Genomic DNA, 14517 nt, shown 5'->3' on the forward strand with positions numbered 1-14517 from the left:
CAGCCAAACCCTCCCCTAACTGTGCATCATCTCATGGGTCTCCCAGTCGCAGCCGGCACAGGTCTCGAACCAGCATCAGTAGCAACACAGTGACGCTGTGACGCAGTGTCTTAGACCGCTGCGCCACTCAGGAGGCTCCAACCACAAAGTTTTTAATGCTTATCAATTGCCTTGCACAAAGTATCAAAATACAAAAATACCATACAGGACTCTTCAAGAATTTCATTTAAACATTAATTGTATTTTTTGTTCACAGAAACAATGAGAAAATATGGAAAAATAAATAATGAAATGTTAATTATATAAAGCAGCCCATGTAATCATTTGCCAGAGAGTAGACCAAATCGGCCCGAGCCCCAATTAATACATTTGGGCCAGATAACTCACACTGGAATCGGTCCGAGCTCAATCCCCGCATCCTAGCCATATGTAATACTGCCGAAGGCGGCCCAGACTTGGGCCACATGACGTTGGCCGAGTCTGACTCTCAGCCAAGTGCCCAGACTCTCAGCCAGAATTGGCCCAGATCCACTGTGCTAGCTGGGAAAACACCAAATTATGGAATTTCTCGTGGAAGACTGGTGTTGCATCCCTCCAATAGAGTTACAAACACTTGTAGAATATATGCCAAGACACATTGAAGCTGTTCTGGCTGCTTGTGGTGGCCCAACACTTTATGTTGGTGCTTCCTTTATTTTAGCAGTTACCTGTATTATCATGTTACTGCTCTAGTTCTGTCTGTCTATCTGTCTGACCTATTATCTTGTGTTACTGCTCTAGGTCTGTCTGTCTATGTGTCTGATCTTTTATATTGTGTTACTGCTCTAGGTCTGTCTGTCTATCGGTCTTATCTTTTCTCTCGTGTTACGACTCTAGGTCATGGTCTGGTTGTGTCTAATATGAGGGATGATTGATTGGCTGTGGTGAGCTCCTGACACATGAAGCCCATGATGAGTTCTGTTCTGTCTTACAGCCTTCAGCAGAAGACCTGGCCCAGATGTCTGAATGTAGAACTCAAGATGATCCACTTGTCATGGCCAGAAGCAAAGGAAGCAGCCAGAAAGACCTGCAGAGTTGGGAAACATTAGTACAAGCCCCATGTTCCTCCATAAATTAAGTGAATTAAGTGAGTAAATAAGTCAGTTAATGGCTTTAGCTGTCCTCCTATGTGGCTGGCTCGCCCCTCTGTCTGGCTGTGGTATAGATGGATGAGCTGCAGTGGGAGGTCTGTCAGCAGGCTCAACAAAGAATCACACATCTTGCATGCGTATGGACTTTGATGTTGGTTCCAAACTTTTGCTTACCCTTTACCATGCTTTGACTGCTTTTGAATGGATTTACTCAGGGTCGTGCACAGAAAAAAGGGTACCCCTCCCCCCAAAAACGTTGACTTTCATTTCTTAGATTCATAACATATTATCTAATGTTCCTGTTGCCAAATTTCAATATATATTTTTTCCATATGCCTTTATTTTCTGCAAAATCACACTCATCCAACCTTAAGCAAGCTTAAAGCCTACTGCTCAAAGAGAGGGCAAAGAGGGATGGGCTATCCGTTGATCATAGCGAATACAGAATCAGCTAATTAGCTAGCTAGCTAGCTAGCAGCGGTGTAAAGTATTTAAGTAAAAATACTTGAAAGTACAACTTAAGTCGTTTTTTGGGATATCTGTACTTTACTATTTATATTTTTGCCAACTTTTACTTCTTTACATTTCTAAAGAAAATAATGTGCTTTTTACTCCATACATTTTCCCTGACACCCAAAAGTAAATTTTGATAGGAAAATGTTCCAAATTCACAAACTGACCTGGCAGACTCACTGAACACAAATGCTTAATTTGTAAATTATGTCTGAGTGTTGGAGTGTGCCCCTGGCTATCATTCAATAAAAAAAGTGCAATTGTTTGCTTAATATAAGGAATTTGAAATTATTTACACTTTTACTTTTGATTCTTAAGTATATGTGAAACCAAATACTTTTCGACTTTTACTCAAGTAGTATTTTACTGGGTGACTTTCACTTTTACTTTTCATTTTCTATTAAGGTATCTTTACTTTTACTCAAGTATGACAATTGAGTACTTTTTCCACCACTGCTAGCTAGTTAGCTATTCTGTTGAAACAATCTGTGATTATAGTTTGTTCTGCTGCTGACATCTGCCTCTTAGGCCTACTAACAAACAATCGAATTGAAGCCTTCCCTGTTCCTGACAGTAAGATGACAGATGCAACTCAAAAGGTAGCAACTACAACACTGCTGTTTGGTGATGGTAGCTTCTGCCTGCAGGACGAGTGCAATGCACACTCACATGGGGGCAGAGGGGCAGGCGAGGGGGAATGTTCCAAGATAAAACAATGAGAAATTAGCTAGTTTTATGGGCAATTCATTTAAACAGCAACAGAGACAATAGACAAAAAGTGAAATAAAAATGTAATAATAAAAAATGCCACCTATCTGAAAGGGCACTTCTCTCATAGGAGGTCAAAAGGGCAGGAGCTCAGGCAAGCTTAGACCTCTATCTGTGCACATGCCTGGCATCACCCCCACTAGGGAGCCTTTCGTTTTACAACAGCATGCATACTTACCTGTTCAGCATTAAATCTGATGGCTGTTCTGACTTAGACTGTCAACTTTAATTTCATAGCCCTTTAAAGATGTCAGTTCTGTGTCTTTGGGAGTGATGAAGGGGAGTGTTTACACTTTATTAACATATATTTACCATTAACATAATTGATGATACTTTGGTAATAAACATTAAGCACGCGCCTATGTTCTTGTGAAGCTGTATCCAGTGTGCAGGCACATTGCTGTGTACTGCAGTTACAGAGAGAATATTGCGGTGTTGGCTATAGGTCAGTCAGTGTGTTTTTCCATAGACAAGCATCTCTAAGGTCTCTGGCTCTAACCCACCAGACTCGAAGGCCTGAGTCCCAAATGGCCCTATGGGCCCTGGTCAAAAGCAGTGCACTATATAGGGAATAGGGTGCCATTTGGGACTCAGTCGAAGTTCTTCAGCTCTGAGCTCTGAGGTCTAAACAGTGGAATCATCCCAGTCATCTTCTAAATGATGGAACAGGACGTTCCTGCAGCACTTTTACCCAGACTACCCCTCCTGCCTGGCCTGATTGTGACTGGCCTATGGTTGGAAAACAGCTGCCGTAGTGTCCACCACTCGAATAGTGGGGATATAGTGGGTATAGGATGCCGAAACAGTAACAGTGGTGGTTATAGTTGGAATATGGGTGTAGGGTACAGTAAAAGTAAGTATGGGGAGATGAAGGGGTGATGAAGAGAGGGAAGGAGGTGGAAATGGAGGGGTGAAAGAAAGGAGGAAAAGGGAGGGAGTAAGAGAGAGGGAGAAGCGGAGGGATAAGAGAGTGAGGGAGAGGAAGGGGTGAGATGGATGGAGCAAGGGAGCAAGGGAGTGAGACAGTGAGGGAGAGGAAGGGGTGTGTGAAACAGTTCTCCACATGTGTTCTCCTCATTACCCTGAACTGCATGCTGCTCATTCTGCAGGAATGTACTGTTAACGTGTCTGTAACCTCAGCCTGACACACACATACGCATGACTGCAAGCACATGAACACACACACACTTAATAAGACTCCCCATTGCACTAACCACACAGCTGCTCTCTGCAATAAACTACCTCACATAATACAAAGCTTAACAGCACTCAGCATAACACACAGCACTCAATGAGTAGTACACGTGCTGCTTCTGTCTTCCTGTGTGTTGATGCAGAATCACAGGACTCAGTGGGGCGGTTTCCTGAACACAGAGTAAACCAAATCCTGGACAAAATATTCTCCATTGAGCTCGCTTTTTAGTCCAAGACTAGGCTTGATCCATTATTTAACTAGGCAAGTCAGTTAAGAACAAACTCTTATTTACAATGACAGCCTTGTTCAGAGGCAGAACAACAGATTTGTACCTTGTCAGCTCAGGGATTTGATCTAGAAACCTATTGGTTACTGGCCCAATGCTCTAACCACTAGGCTACCTGCCACCCTGTGTGTGTGTGTGTGTGTGTGTGTGTGTGTGTGTGTGTGTGTGTGTGTGTGTGTGTGTGTGTGTGTGTGTGTGTGTGTGTGTGTGTGTGTGTGTGTGTGTGTGTGTGTGTGTGTGTGTGTGTGTGTGTGTGTGTGTGTGTGTGTGTGTGTGTGTGTGTGTGTGTGTGTGTGTGTGTGTGTGTGTGTGTGTGTGTGAGAGATCCAGGACGCTACACAAATACATAGGAACATGCCACAATCAGCAGAGAGAACTCTAATGGAAGACACATGAGAAAGCAGTATGCTGATACATTATATAAACAAACAATAGAGAGAGTGGGTGGGAGGGAGACTGGGAGAGAGACCAAATGGGAGAGGGCTTTTATGGGGGTCAGAACTAATTTTTATATTATCACAGACACCTGCCCACTCCCCCACCCACACGCACGGATCACAAGTACACTTACACACACACACACACACACACACACACACACACACACACACACACACACACACACACACACACACACACACACACACACACACACACACACACACACACACATTGAGTCTGGTGAGAATACATCCTCCTTCAACAGGATAGGAGTGGAGATTAAATGTGCTGTGGAGGGCCAGAGAGAGAGGGAAGGAGGGAGAGAGAGAGTAGACGAGAGGATTGGAGAGAGGGAGGGAGTGGAGGAGAGGGGGAAACACTATGACCTTCAGAGGGAAAGATAGCCAGGGAACCAACCCAATAGGAGGTTTGTCCACTGAGAAGGAGAGAAGGAGGGAGAGAGGGGGAGAGAGAGGGAGGCGTAAGAGAAGGGTGGGAGAGACAAAAAGCAGAGAGACAGAAAACTCGATTTGATAAAAGAGGGCAGGTACCATTGGCAGGTAAGACAATGTTTGTTGTTTCTTTTCTCCAGGGGGGGTGCTTATAGATGTGACACAGTTGATAACAGAATGTAAACAAAGTGAGGCCAGGAGAGAGTGTGTGTCTCTCAGAATATGTGAGGGGTATGTGGGGACGAGGAGTGTGTGTGTACGTGCGTGCATGTCTTGGCAGAGAGGCGGACGTGAACAGAGCCTGGCAGTGTGTGTTTCTATAGAGGTGCTGAATGAGAGCGGTACTGAAAACTCTTCTCAGAGAGAGAGCTTGATCTAGAAAGCTTGTTGCTTCTGGAATGCTTGTTGCTTCGGCTAAAGTTCTCTCACAAAGCAGATTGTAGAACGCTGCTGCTCTGTGACATTCAGACAAATAGTGACACACCTATCCATTTCACCTTTGTTCAGCTAATCATGTTGATTTCCTGTTTCAAGTTGATGGAAGGGTTGTACTGGGTGGCTAATGAACAGAAAGCAAAGTTGATATTTTTTACAGTCTGGCTTATGAAAACACTGCTGTGCTGTGTTTGGCCGGGGCAGGCGAGACTGTATCACTCTACCCTCTACAACTCTATGCTTTACATCACATAGGGCTTGACAACTGTCCTGGTGTCTGTCAAGACGTATGTCTGTCTCTCTGTGCAACTGTCTGTTCTGCCACATGTCACATGTCTAGACTAAGTATAGCTTCTAGGATTGTCAGGTCACAATTATATGCAGATTTTTGTTGATCAATGTCTTCGAAAATAGAGAAGAAGCTTTCTGAAATCTCCAGAAACATCTCAGGAACATTTATTCCTTCATAATGGGCTGTGGTCTGGTCTGGTTTGGTTAGATCTCTGTTTTTTTTACACAACAATAAAACTCTGTCAATGGAATTCATTATTGACAAGAATCCAGGCTGCATGGGGAACATTGTGAAATAGCATCATTGTGGTTCGAACAACATGTATTTGCGGTCTAATACTTGCTATAAAGCATCTACATCATTCTGCCAATAGACCTGAAAGTTTTTCATTTGACAGTTGGCAATATTTCCTTCAAAATATGGCTCACCCAGAAGTTTAGACAGACAGGCTATATATCTGCCTGCCATCTCAAGCAGTCTTAACAGTGCAGACAGTCCAATGTTGTTCCTTGCTTGTCTGCAGACCCTCCTCTGTCTTTCTCAGTATTTTCCAAATGGGGCATCACAGCCTTGGGATGGAGCTAAATCCTGCAGGGTTGTTGTGGTTAGAAAACATGACTTTAAAATGCTTTAGGTGAGTCAAAGCCCAGCAAAGTTGACGTGTTACCAGTCACATTTCTGACTCGTCTTTAGATCTCATCTCAATAGAGTTTCCAACCCTGCTGTCCGGGAGAGCAGTAAAGCGTTTCCGAGATATTTTATAGTGCCTCAATTAAATCAACAGTGGAAAAGTTAATAAAGTTGAAGGATTCTTATAATTTTTCCTGGATGAACATGGAGCAAGTGGGCAACTCTAACACAGTTGTGACCCAGGTGTGCTGATCCCTGAGTATTGGAGTGTTGTCTCTACATATATCTCTTGTTGATTTACAACCCTAACTCGCAGATTAGCTGTGACTATGCTATAGGTGAACTCCAGACTGTCATCTCGCTCGTTGTCTAACAACAGCCCTAACTCTGTACTGAAGTCCTGACATCTTGATGACGGCTGTTGGGGTTCTGGACTACTGAGAGAAGAAAAGTGAAATCACACTCTGGCCTGAGTGGCCTTGCCAGAGAGCACGATTAGTTTGAAAGGAAGGGAAGTTCAGAGATGTTTATCCTGGCCTGGACATACTTAGGCTGGGAGAATAGTTGTCTAATGACTCATGATATTCTCAGATATTTATCGAACTGGCCAGAAGGCTTTCTCACGACAAACAAAGCATAGAAACACACAGTCCATCCCACACTGTTGTAAGATGCTGACCCATAACACCTTGTCTTTTTGCCAGTAGTCAGTAGAAAGCTTGACATAAAAATGCCTGGATCAGAGTCACAATAACCATATGTATCCTGAGGACTCAGTCAATAGCTACAAACTAATTACCCACGACTGTTTTCCTCTGATCTGCAGCGGGCTTCTGTGTGTTCGACTGCTAGAGAGAAGTAAGAAAAAGACAGAGGGGGGAGAGAAAGAGAGAGAGAAAGAGATGTATATGGAGATTCCTAGTGAGGGACTCTCTATGCTGTTAGACAACCAACCCTCCGCCCGTCTCAGAGCTCCAGCCGCTCTGGACCTACGGCCCATCCCATACAGCCCCCTCTGTTCCCCCTCGTTAGGAAGAAACTCTCTCTGGACCAACACACACAATGGAGGCTTTATCCTTCAGCTCCCCTCTATACCCCTCTCTGTCTCTCCCACTCTCTAACTTACCCCCCTCTCATCCTCTCTCCCTCCCCATTCTCTCTCACCCTCTCACCCTCTCACTCCCTTATCCCTCTCTCCCTCTCCGCCCCTCCCTCTCTAACTTCTCTCTCTGTACCCCTCTCTTTCCTTCTCTCATCCTCTCTCATTTCCCTTCCCTCCCTCTTTAACTCCTCTCTCTTCTCTATCCCTCTCTCTATCCCCTCCTTTCTCTCTTTCTCTCACCCTCCTCTCTCTCCTTCTCCCTCTTATTTTTAACAGCTGTAAAGGAAAAGCTAATGCTTTACCCAGACATGAATGAGAATCATGTCTGCGTCTTTCGCCTGAACAGGTCACTTCACTCAACTCAGCCTTTATATAAGCTGCTTACTTAATCCCTGCAAAAGGCTAGAGGAAAATATGACAGTAGTGGTTGCTAGCAAGCAATCCACCACATGATAACATTTAGCGCATAACGATGCCTTCATAACATAGAAGACCTAACGGTAGATGCATCACAAATCATTTAGAAGCACAGTCATACTGCATAAAGGATTATATCCTGAAATCTGGTGCTTTACCAAATGTCAAATGTGGTATAACCCTTTTCTTACCCCTTCTTACCCCTTTAGTTTTACATTTTCTTACATACAGTATATATATATACATACAGTATATATATCTCTCCTCCACCCCTCTTTCTCTCCTCCTCATCCGCTCTTTCCATCCAGGACAATGAAGACAGGTGTGGGACTCTACACTGCCCTGGTGCTCTGTCTCCTGATGGGGACAGTGTTTTTACAGAGACCACGGCCTAAGAAACCTCCTAAGCCTCCAAAGCCCACCAAGCGCCCCTCCTTTAAGCCTGCCCCGCCACCTAAGGAACCAGAACCCCAGGAGCCCACAGACTTCCCCCCTCCCATCCTTGGCCCCCCTTCCATGTTCAATGACTGTCCCCGGGAGTGTTTCTGTCCCCCTTCCTTCCCCAATGCCCTCTATTGCGAGAACCGGAACCTCCGTACGGTCCCTGTGATCCCATCCAGAGTACACTACCTGTACCTGCAGAACAACTACATCTCCGAGGTAACGGCGGAACCCTTCAACAATGCCACAGAGCTGAGATGGGTCAACATGGCCAACAACCGCATCAAAAAAGTGGATAAGCAGGTGAGAGCTTTATTTGATTTATTTCTTAAGTATTTGATTTATTTAGTCATGTATTCAGTTATATTCATTCATGTTTTTTTTTCGCTATATGTCTGTCTGTCCGTCTCTCTCAGGTGTTTGAGAAGGTACCTGGTCTGTTGTTTCTCTACATGGAGAGGAACCAGCTGAAAGAGGTTCCTGATGACCTGCCAGTTGGGTTGGAGCAGCTCAGACTCAGCCACAACCAGATCTCCAAGATCCCCTCTGGAGCCTTCGGCAAGATGGAGCACCTCGCTCTGCTCGACCTGCACCACAACAAGGTACACACACACATCCATGCAAGCAAGCACAAACACACATACATGCAGGCACGCACACATGTGCAATCAATCAATCACACTCACAAATGTGCAAACACACACACGCGCATGCATGCACGTAGAAACATACAGACAAATTCATATAAACACACACTCCCACATTTTGTGTATCCTCTGTTGTGTTTAGTTGAGTGACAGTGACATGGGGAAGAACACGTTTAAAGACCTGAAGAACCTGGTTCAGTTGAACTTGGCCCACAACATCCTGAAGAAGATGCCAGCTAACATCCCCAATGGCATCGCACAGCTATTCCTGGACAGGAACAACATTGACAACATCCCTAAGTAAGCACACTCAGGGCACGCGAGCACGAGGCTGGCATGCACACACACACGCTCACACATACGCACACACGCATGATCCATTAGCCCGAAACATTGGTGTGAGATACAGCAAATCATTAATGACATTGTGCTCAACTCTCTATCCCCGATGCACCTGGAATACAAACGTTTTTTTCAACAACGTTGATAATACACGAGGGTGCTAAAGTAAGAAACCTCTAATAAACCCGCTTGTCTTCTCCATACAGGGACTACTTCCAAGGCTTCTCCAACCTGGCATTTGTGAGGCTCAACTACAACCAGCTGAGTGATAAGGGAGTCCCTAAGGCTGTGTTCAACGTATCCACTCTGCTAGACCTTCACCTGGCCCACAACCAGCTCACCTCCGTCCCCCTGTTCAACTCCCAGCTGGAGCACTTGCACCTCAACCACAACAGCATCGAGAGTGAGTAGCCAAACATAAGACTGTAATAGGTCCGTAACATGACAACAACACATATCATGAGAGTGAGTAACACAACGCATATCATGACTCCAACCACGTCACAATCATAACAGCATCGCGAGTGAGTAACACACAATGGCAGTATAACCATAAGTAGCTAACGTAACCACGGCAGCATTGAGAGTGAGTAACTTGTTTGTGTATGTGTGTGCGTGTGTGTGTGTGTGTGTTCCTGTGTCAGGTATTAATGGGACCCAGCTGTGTCCATTTAGTCTGTCCTCTGAGAGTCTGACTGATGAGGCTCTGATGCCCAGGCTCAGGTAATAACACTTCATATACAGTACATAACACAATAGGCATGGTTGATTGACTGATTGATTAATTGTGTCTTAGATTTTTGTATTGAATGATTAATCGATCAATTCATTGCTTGATTGTTTGCTTGATTGATTGATTTATTGATTCATTGACACCCACCAGGTACCTGCGTCTGGATGGGAACCACCTGAGTCCTCCTGTCCCTCTAGATGTCATCATGTGTTTCAGACACCTCAAGTCCATCGTTGTCTAGAACCAGGCCTGGAGTCAGGGGCTGCTTCAGGACGCATACACATACACAAACACACACATACATGCACACACGCGCACTCACACACAGTCAGCAAATGGCAGCAAACCTACGCAGATGTACGCAAGGCCACGCACGGACACACACACGCTGCCTCGGACACAAACAGACATGCTTGCCCATACGCAGTCACACGCACATACACTCACACATGCACACACACACACTACTATTTCAGATGGGTGAAATGGTGCCAAATAACCTGAGTAAAATGCTAGCTGTACAGCTTTGACAACTTCAGGAATATTTCACTCGTCTAAACAAATATTTATAAAACTAAGAACCAACCCGTCGCATTGACTACGTCTTTGAAGCATGGATGTATCTGCAGTTACTACCATGTAGTTTAAAATGCCCATGGGGAATCTGTGTTTTTGAGGTACTTTGTTTATAAAAAATATAAAATTATATCCTTGTTTTTGTATAAAGCAGTTGTGTACAAATAAAATAAATAAAATATGCTCTTGGCCAAATCACGTATCCTTTCCTATCCACATCATTCCTATCTATCTGAGTTCCTGGTTCAGCTAGTTGAATCATGCATCTTTTCCTATCCACATCCTTCCTATCCATCTGAGTTCCTGGTTCAGCAAGTTAAGGTCTTGTTGAGCAGCTAAAAAATAGAATCAGGTGTGCAAAATTGGGCAGCCCTGCTATAATCCCTGTCATCCCTGTTCCTAGCAGACCCATTCCTGCCATATGAAGCAGATTATTATCTCCATATCCGCCTGTCTGTCGAACCATACGGTATGTACAGAATATATAAACATACAGGCGCGCACACACACACACACACATACACAGGATGATGACACAGTTGATCTTTTAGAAAGAGCTATTTTGAGAAGAACACGCATACGCAGTCCTGAGAGGTTCAGTTTACATCAGAAAATAACAATGGAAGGAAGGGTGAGTCCTTGTTGACGATGCATATGTGTATCATAAAGGTTTTACATTCATACCGGACCATTCATTGTACTGAGAAGGGTGCAGTCAAAATGACTGCCGAAATTGAGGGCTTCATGCCCATCCCTGCTTACCTGAAACGTAGGTCAGACTACATTACAAGGAAAGGAGAAAAATATCATTTCTATAAGTTTGCAAATGTAAACCACCACAAACACCTTTCACAAACGGTAAGCATAGACACACACCTATCCACATACTGTGTGCAATAGATGACGTTTCTCAAGGCACGCCAGCGAAAATAAATTGAACTCACGCCATTTTTTACCGAAGAGTCAGAAGTAGAGATTACTTTTCTTCTCTCCTGTTGTGTCATAGCCATAATATTTTGCCAAGTTCTATAACATTCTATTAAATGCCAAGAAATACCAGATAATCCAGCAGGAGTCCTGGAAATAACACGTTCAGCAACAGTTACTGTAAACATCTTGTTCACTCCAGGAAATGTAGGGCTTAAATACCATCGGCCCAACAGCCAAACATTGTTTGGAACAGCGAGAAAGTGGTTCAGAGAGGAAGACTTGTTGAGTTAGAGGGACACAGTATGGTAAATGTATGAAAGTGTTGGTTATACTTCATTTGACGGTGTCCCCAATACGTGCACCTTCGTGTTCATGTTGCAGTGACACTGTCAAATAAAGTGTAACCAACGTGCTTCATAGTCCAGGAGTCTGAATGAATCTGGGTTCTGCAAAACTGACCTAGAGAGTTCTAACCAGAAGATTTCAATCTCTCCCAGCTGCAATGGGGTACAAGTACACTGAGGGGCCTAGGACCTTTTATCCAGGGGGACCAAAACTCGCTCGAATAAACACTGTAATGCTGACCTCTTATGGATAGGACATGTATTACATCACTGAAAAATAACTGAAAGATCGCACACCGTCAAAGTGAGGTGCTTACTGATGGAAGAACAACTATGCAATGAAAAAGAAAGTTGCATACTCTTCTCTCCTTGCTTGTGGATTTACAATGGGATGAAGGCTATTGAGCCGAACCGTTGGTAATAAATCCACAAAGTAAGAGAGGAGTGTGCGACTTTCTTTTTTTATTGCAAAGGACATGTATTACATTAAACATGCATCAAGTCTTCTGCCCTACATTTCCTAGAAGAAAGCTGATCGGAGTCACTTCTTTATAGTCAGAGAGGAAGCTGTACTTTCTTCTGTTACACCAGAATATTCCGGATCTGCTGTGTGCTTTGATTACCTGGACTTGCAACCATTAAAAATGCAAAATCTATCCTCTCCCCCGATCTCTCCCTCCTCTCCCCCTCATCTCTCTATCCTCCCCCCTCCTCTCCCCCTCATCTCTCTATCCTCCCCCCCTTCTCTCCTCCTCCTCATCTCCCCCTCATCTCCTCTCATCTCTCCATCCTCATCGCTCCCCCTTTTCTCTCCCACCTCTCCCCTTCTTCTCACCCCCATCTCCCCCTCATCTCTCCATCGTCTCCCCCGGATCTTTCCCCCTCATCTCTTATATGAAAATATGTAAATGTTGTAATATGTTGTAATATTTGATATGTTACATTTCTGTTAACACATTTATTTATTTGATAAGATACCTGAAAGGAATATTTATTAATGTGTATATTCATGTTTATTTATGTATTAAAACTGACATATGTAAGTCTCAGATGGTTGTATAAGTTCCATATGGATGGTTCTGTGATGGTGTTGTTATTGAGCAGTGTGAATTTGACCAAACAGTAGAATTTCGCGTCAATAAAACAAATGTGAAAAAGACATGTTAGTGTACAATTGCTGGTACCTGTTCTGTTCTCTGAGTATAGTTTAACAGGCAGCTAAACACCTCACCCTAATCGAGACTCTGGAGACAGGATATCCATTTGTACTCAGGTTTATTGTCTGGGAAAGGGTGAAACTGAGGAATCTGGCAAACACTTAAATCCAAGTCCTCTTGACATCAGAGTCTGAAAAGTCTATTTTGATGTTGTCGGCACAATGCGTCGATGATAAAGGGGGATGTACTTGGTTACTGGTTAACCTTTCTCACTTAAACCCATGTGGACAACCACACACAGCCCTGAGCAATACCACCCACTGGGCACAGACGTCAGCTCAACGTCTAGTTCTAATTTACATTTGGTTGAGTTGTCAATTAACGTAAATTCAGTGTGAATAAAAACATGCCACCATGTCAGAGGATTTAGGTTAAAAGTTGGGTCAAAAAAAGACAAAATGACTTTTTTCAACTCCAATCAGTTTTCCCCGTTGACCCAACGTCATCACATACATTATTTTTGGTTGAAATGACGTAAAACATTGATTCAAGCAGTTTGTGCCCAGTGGGGACGGTTGGATTTAAAAAAAATGCAAACAATGTGAGGCCTCAAAAAAGATACTTTTTAGAGAACCAATCAAAGGTCAGACAGAAATAAGCACAACTCTGCGTGAATACTACAACTTCCAACAGCCTCTACCTCACTGTGAGTCACGTTAGCCAAGCTAGAAACCGAGAAAAATTTAATCACTGAAAAGCCATCAAATTATGCATAGGATTGTTCTGAGTAACATTAAACAATCTGACATAAAGATTTAACAGAATGCTAGCTAGATAAAGATACAATAGCTTCATTGTAAGGTAATAACAGATATTACTAATGGAGAACAGCATGTAATGCCATAGCCAAGCTGACTCAAATCTCCAGCTGTCAAGTAATGAACTGACCAATGTCCACCTGGCTCCAAGCGTGTCCCAAAGATATGCCAATCTAAAACACAGAAAAAGTTATCCAGTATTTTCATATATCGTACATCTCTACCTGATATATTTTATCTAACAATAAATAAAGGTTGAGAAACTAAATTTATTTGAGCTCATTTGAGCCCTGTCCTAACTCATCTATAAAATAGCCTTCTGATTTATTCAAAAGAACCATATTATAATATTATGATATATGCCATGTGCATAATATACCGTACCAATCCTCTCTAAGATGCTCACAACAACATAGTATGGCATTACACAGACTGCGACTATGTCAGGTTTATTGGAAAGAGTATGTCAAAGAGTATGTCAAAGTGATGTCAAACCCAATTCACAAATATAAGAGGTGACTCAAACTAGAGCTGGTGAGGTGACACCAATATTTGAACGAGGTTCCTTCTTCATGAAACAAAATATGTGCTGCGTTAAGTCAGCTAGAAGACAGTCACTGAAATGTACTGTGTATCATTTTAAATAAAATAAGTTGCTACATATGCTTAAAAATACATGGTTCTCTTATTCTGCATGTTAATTTCTCAAAACATTCCCAATATATTCAATTAAGATCAGTGACCGGATGGGTTTGTTTGTCCTCCTACTACTATCTTCAGATATGAAGGACTGGAGCCCTTTCACCGCAAAGTGTAAACATATTTGATCAAAGAATATAACACCAATGTATTACTACTCCAAGTGGGG

General features: G+C 43.3%; 1 protein-coding gene across 2 annotated transcripts; it reads left to right on the forward strand.

Annotated features, from left to right (window-relative positions):
• The first annotated feature begins 4638 nt into the window (after positions 1-4638).
• prelp (proline/arginine-rich end leucine-rich repeat protein) lies at positions 4639-10598 on the forward strand. 2 transcript variants are annotated; one of them, XM_045691516.2, is made up of 8 exons: positions 4777-4893; positions 7521-7590; positions 7970-8405; positions 8519-8704; positions 8892-9049; positions 9298-9494; positions 9736-9814; positions 9975-10598. In XM_045691516.2, the coding sequence occupies exons 2-8, from the start codon at positions 7538-7540 to the stop codon at positions 10063-10065; spliced, it is 1200 nt and encodes a 399-aa protein (XP_045547472.1). In that variant the 5' UTR covers positions 4777-4893; positions 7521-7537; the 3' UTR covers positions 10066-10598. The 2 variants fall into 2 exon arrangements, with proteins under 2 accessions (XP_013987775.1, XP_045547472.1); XM_014132300.3 differs by lacking the exon at positions 7521-7590 and having other exon boundaries at positions 4639-4893.
• The last annotated feature ends 3919 nt before the right edge of the window (positions 10599-14517 follow it).

Source organism: Salmo salar, chromosome 12 (assembly GCF_965601325.2).
Source record: "Salmo salar chromosome 12, fSalSal1, whole genome shotgun sequence".
NCBI classification, from domain to species: Eukaryota; Metazoa; Chordata; class Actinopteri; order Salmoniformes; family Salmonidae; genus Salmo; species Salmo salar.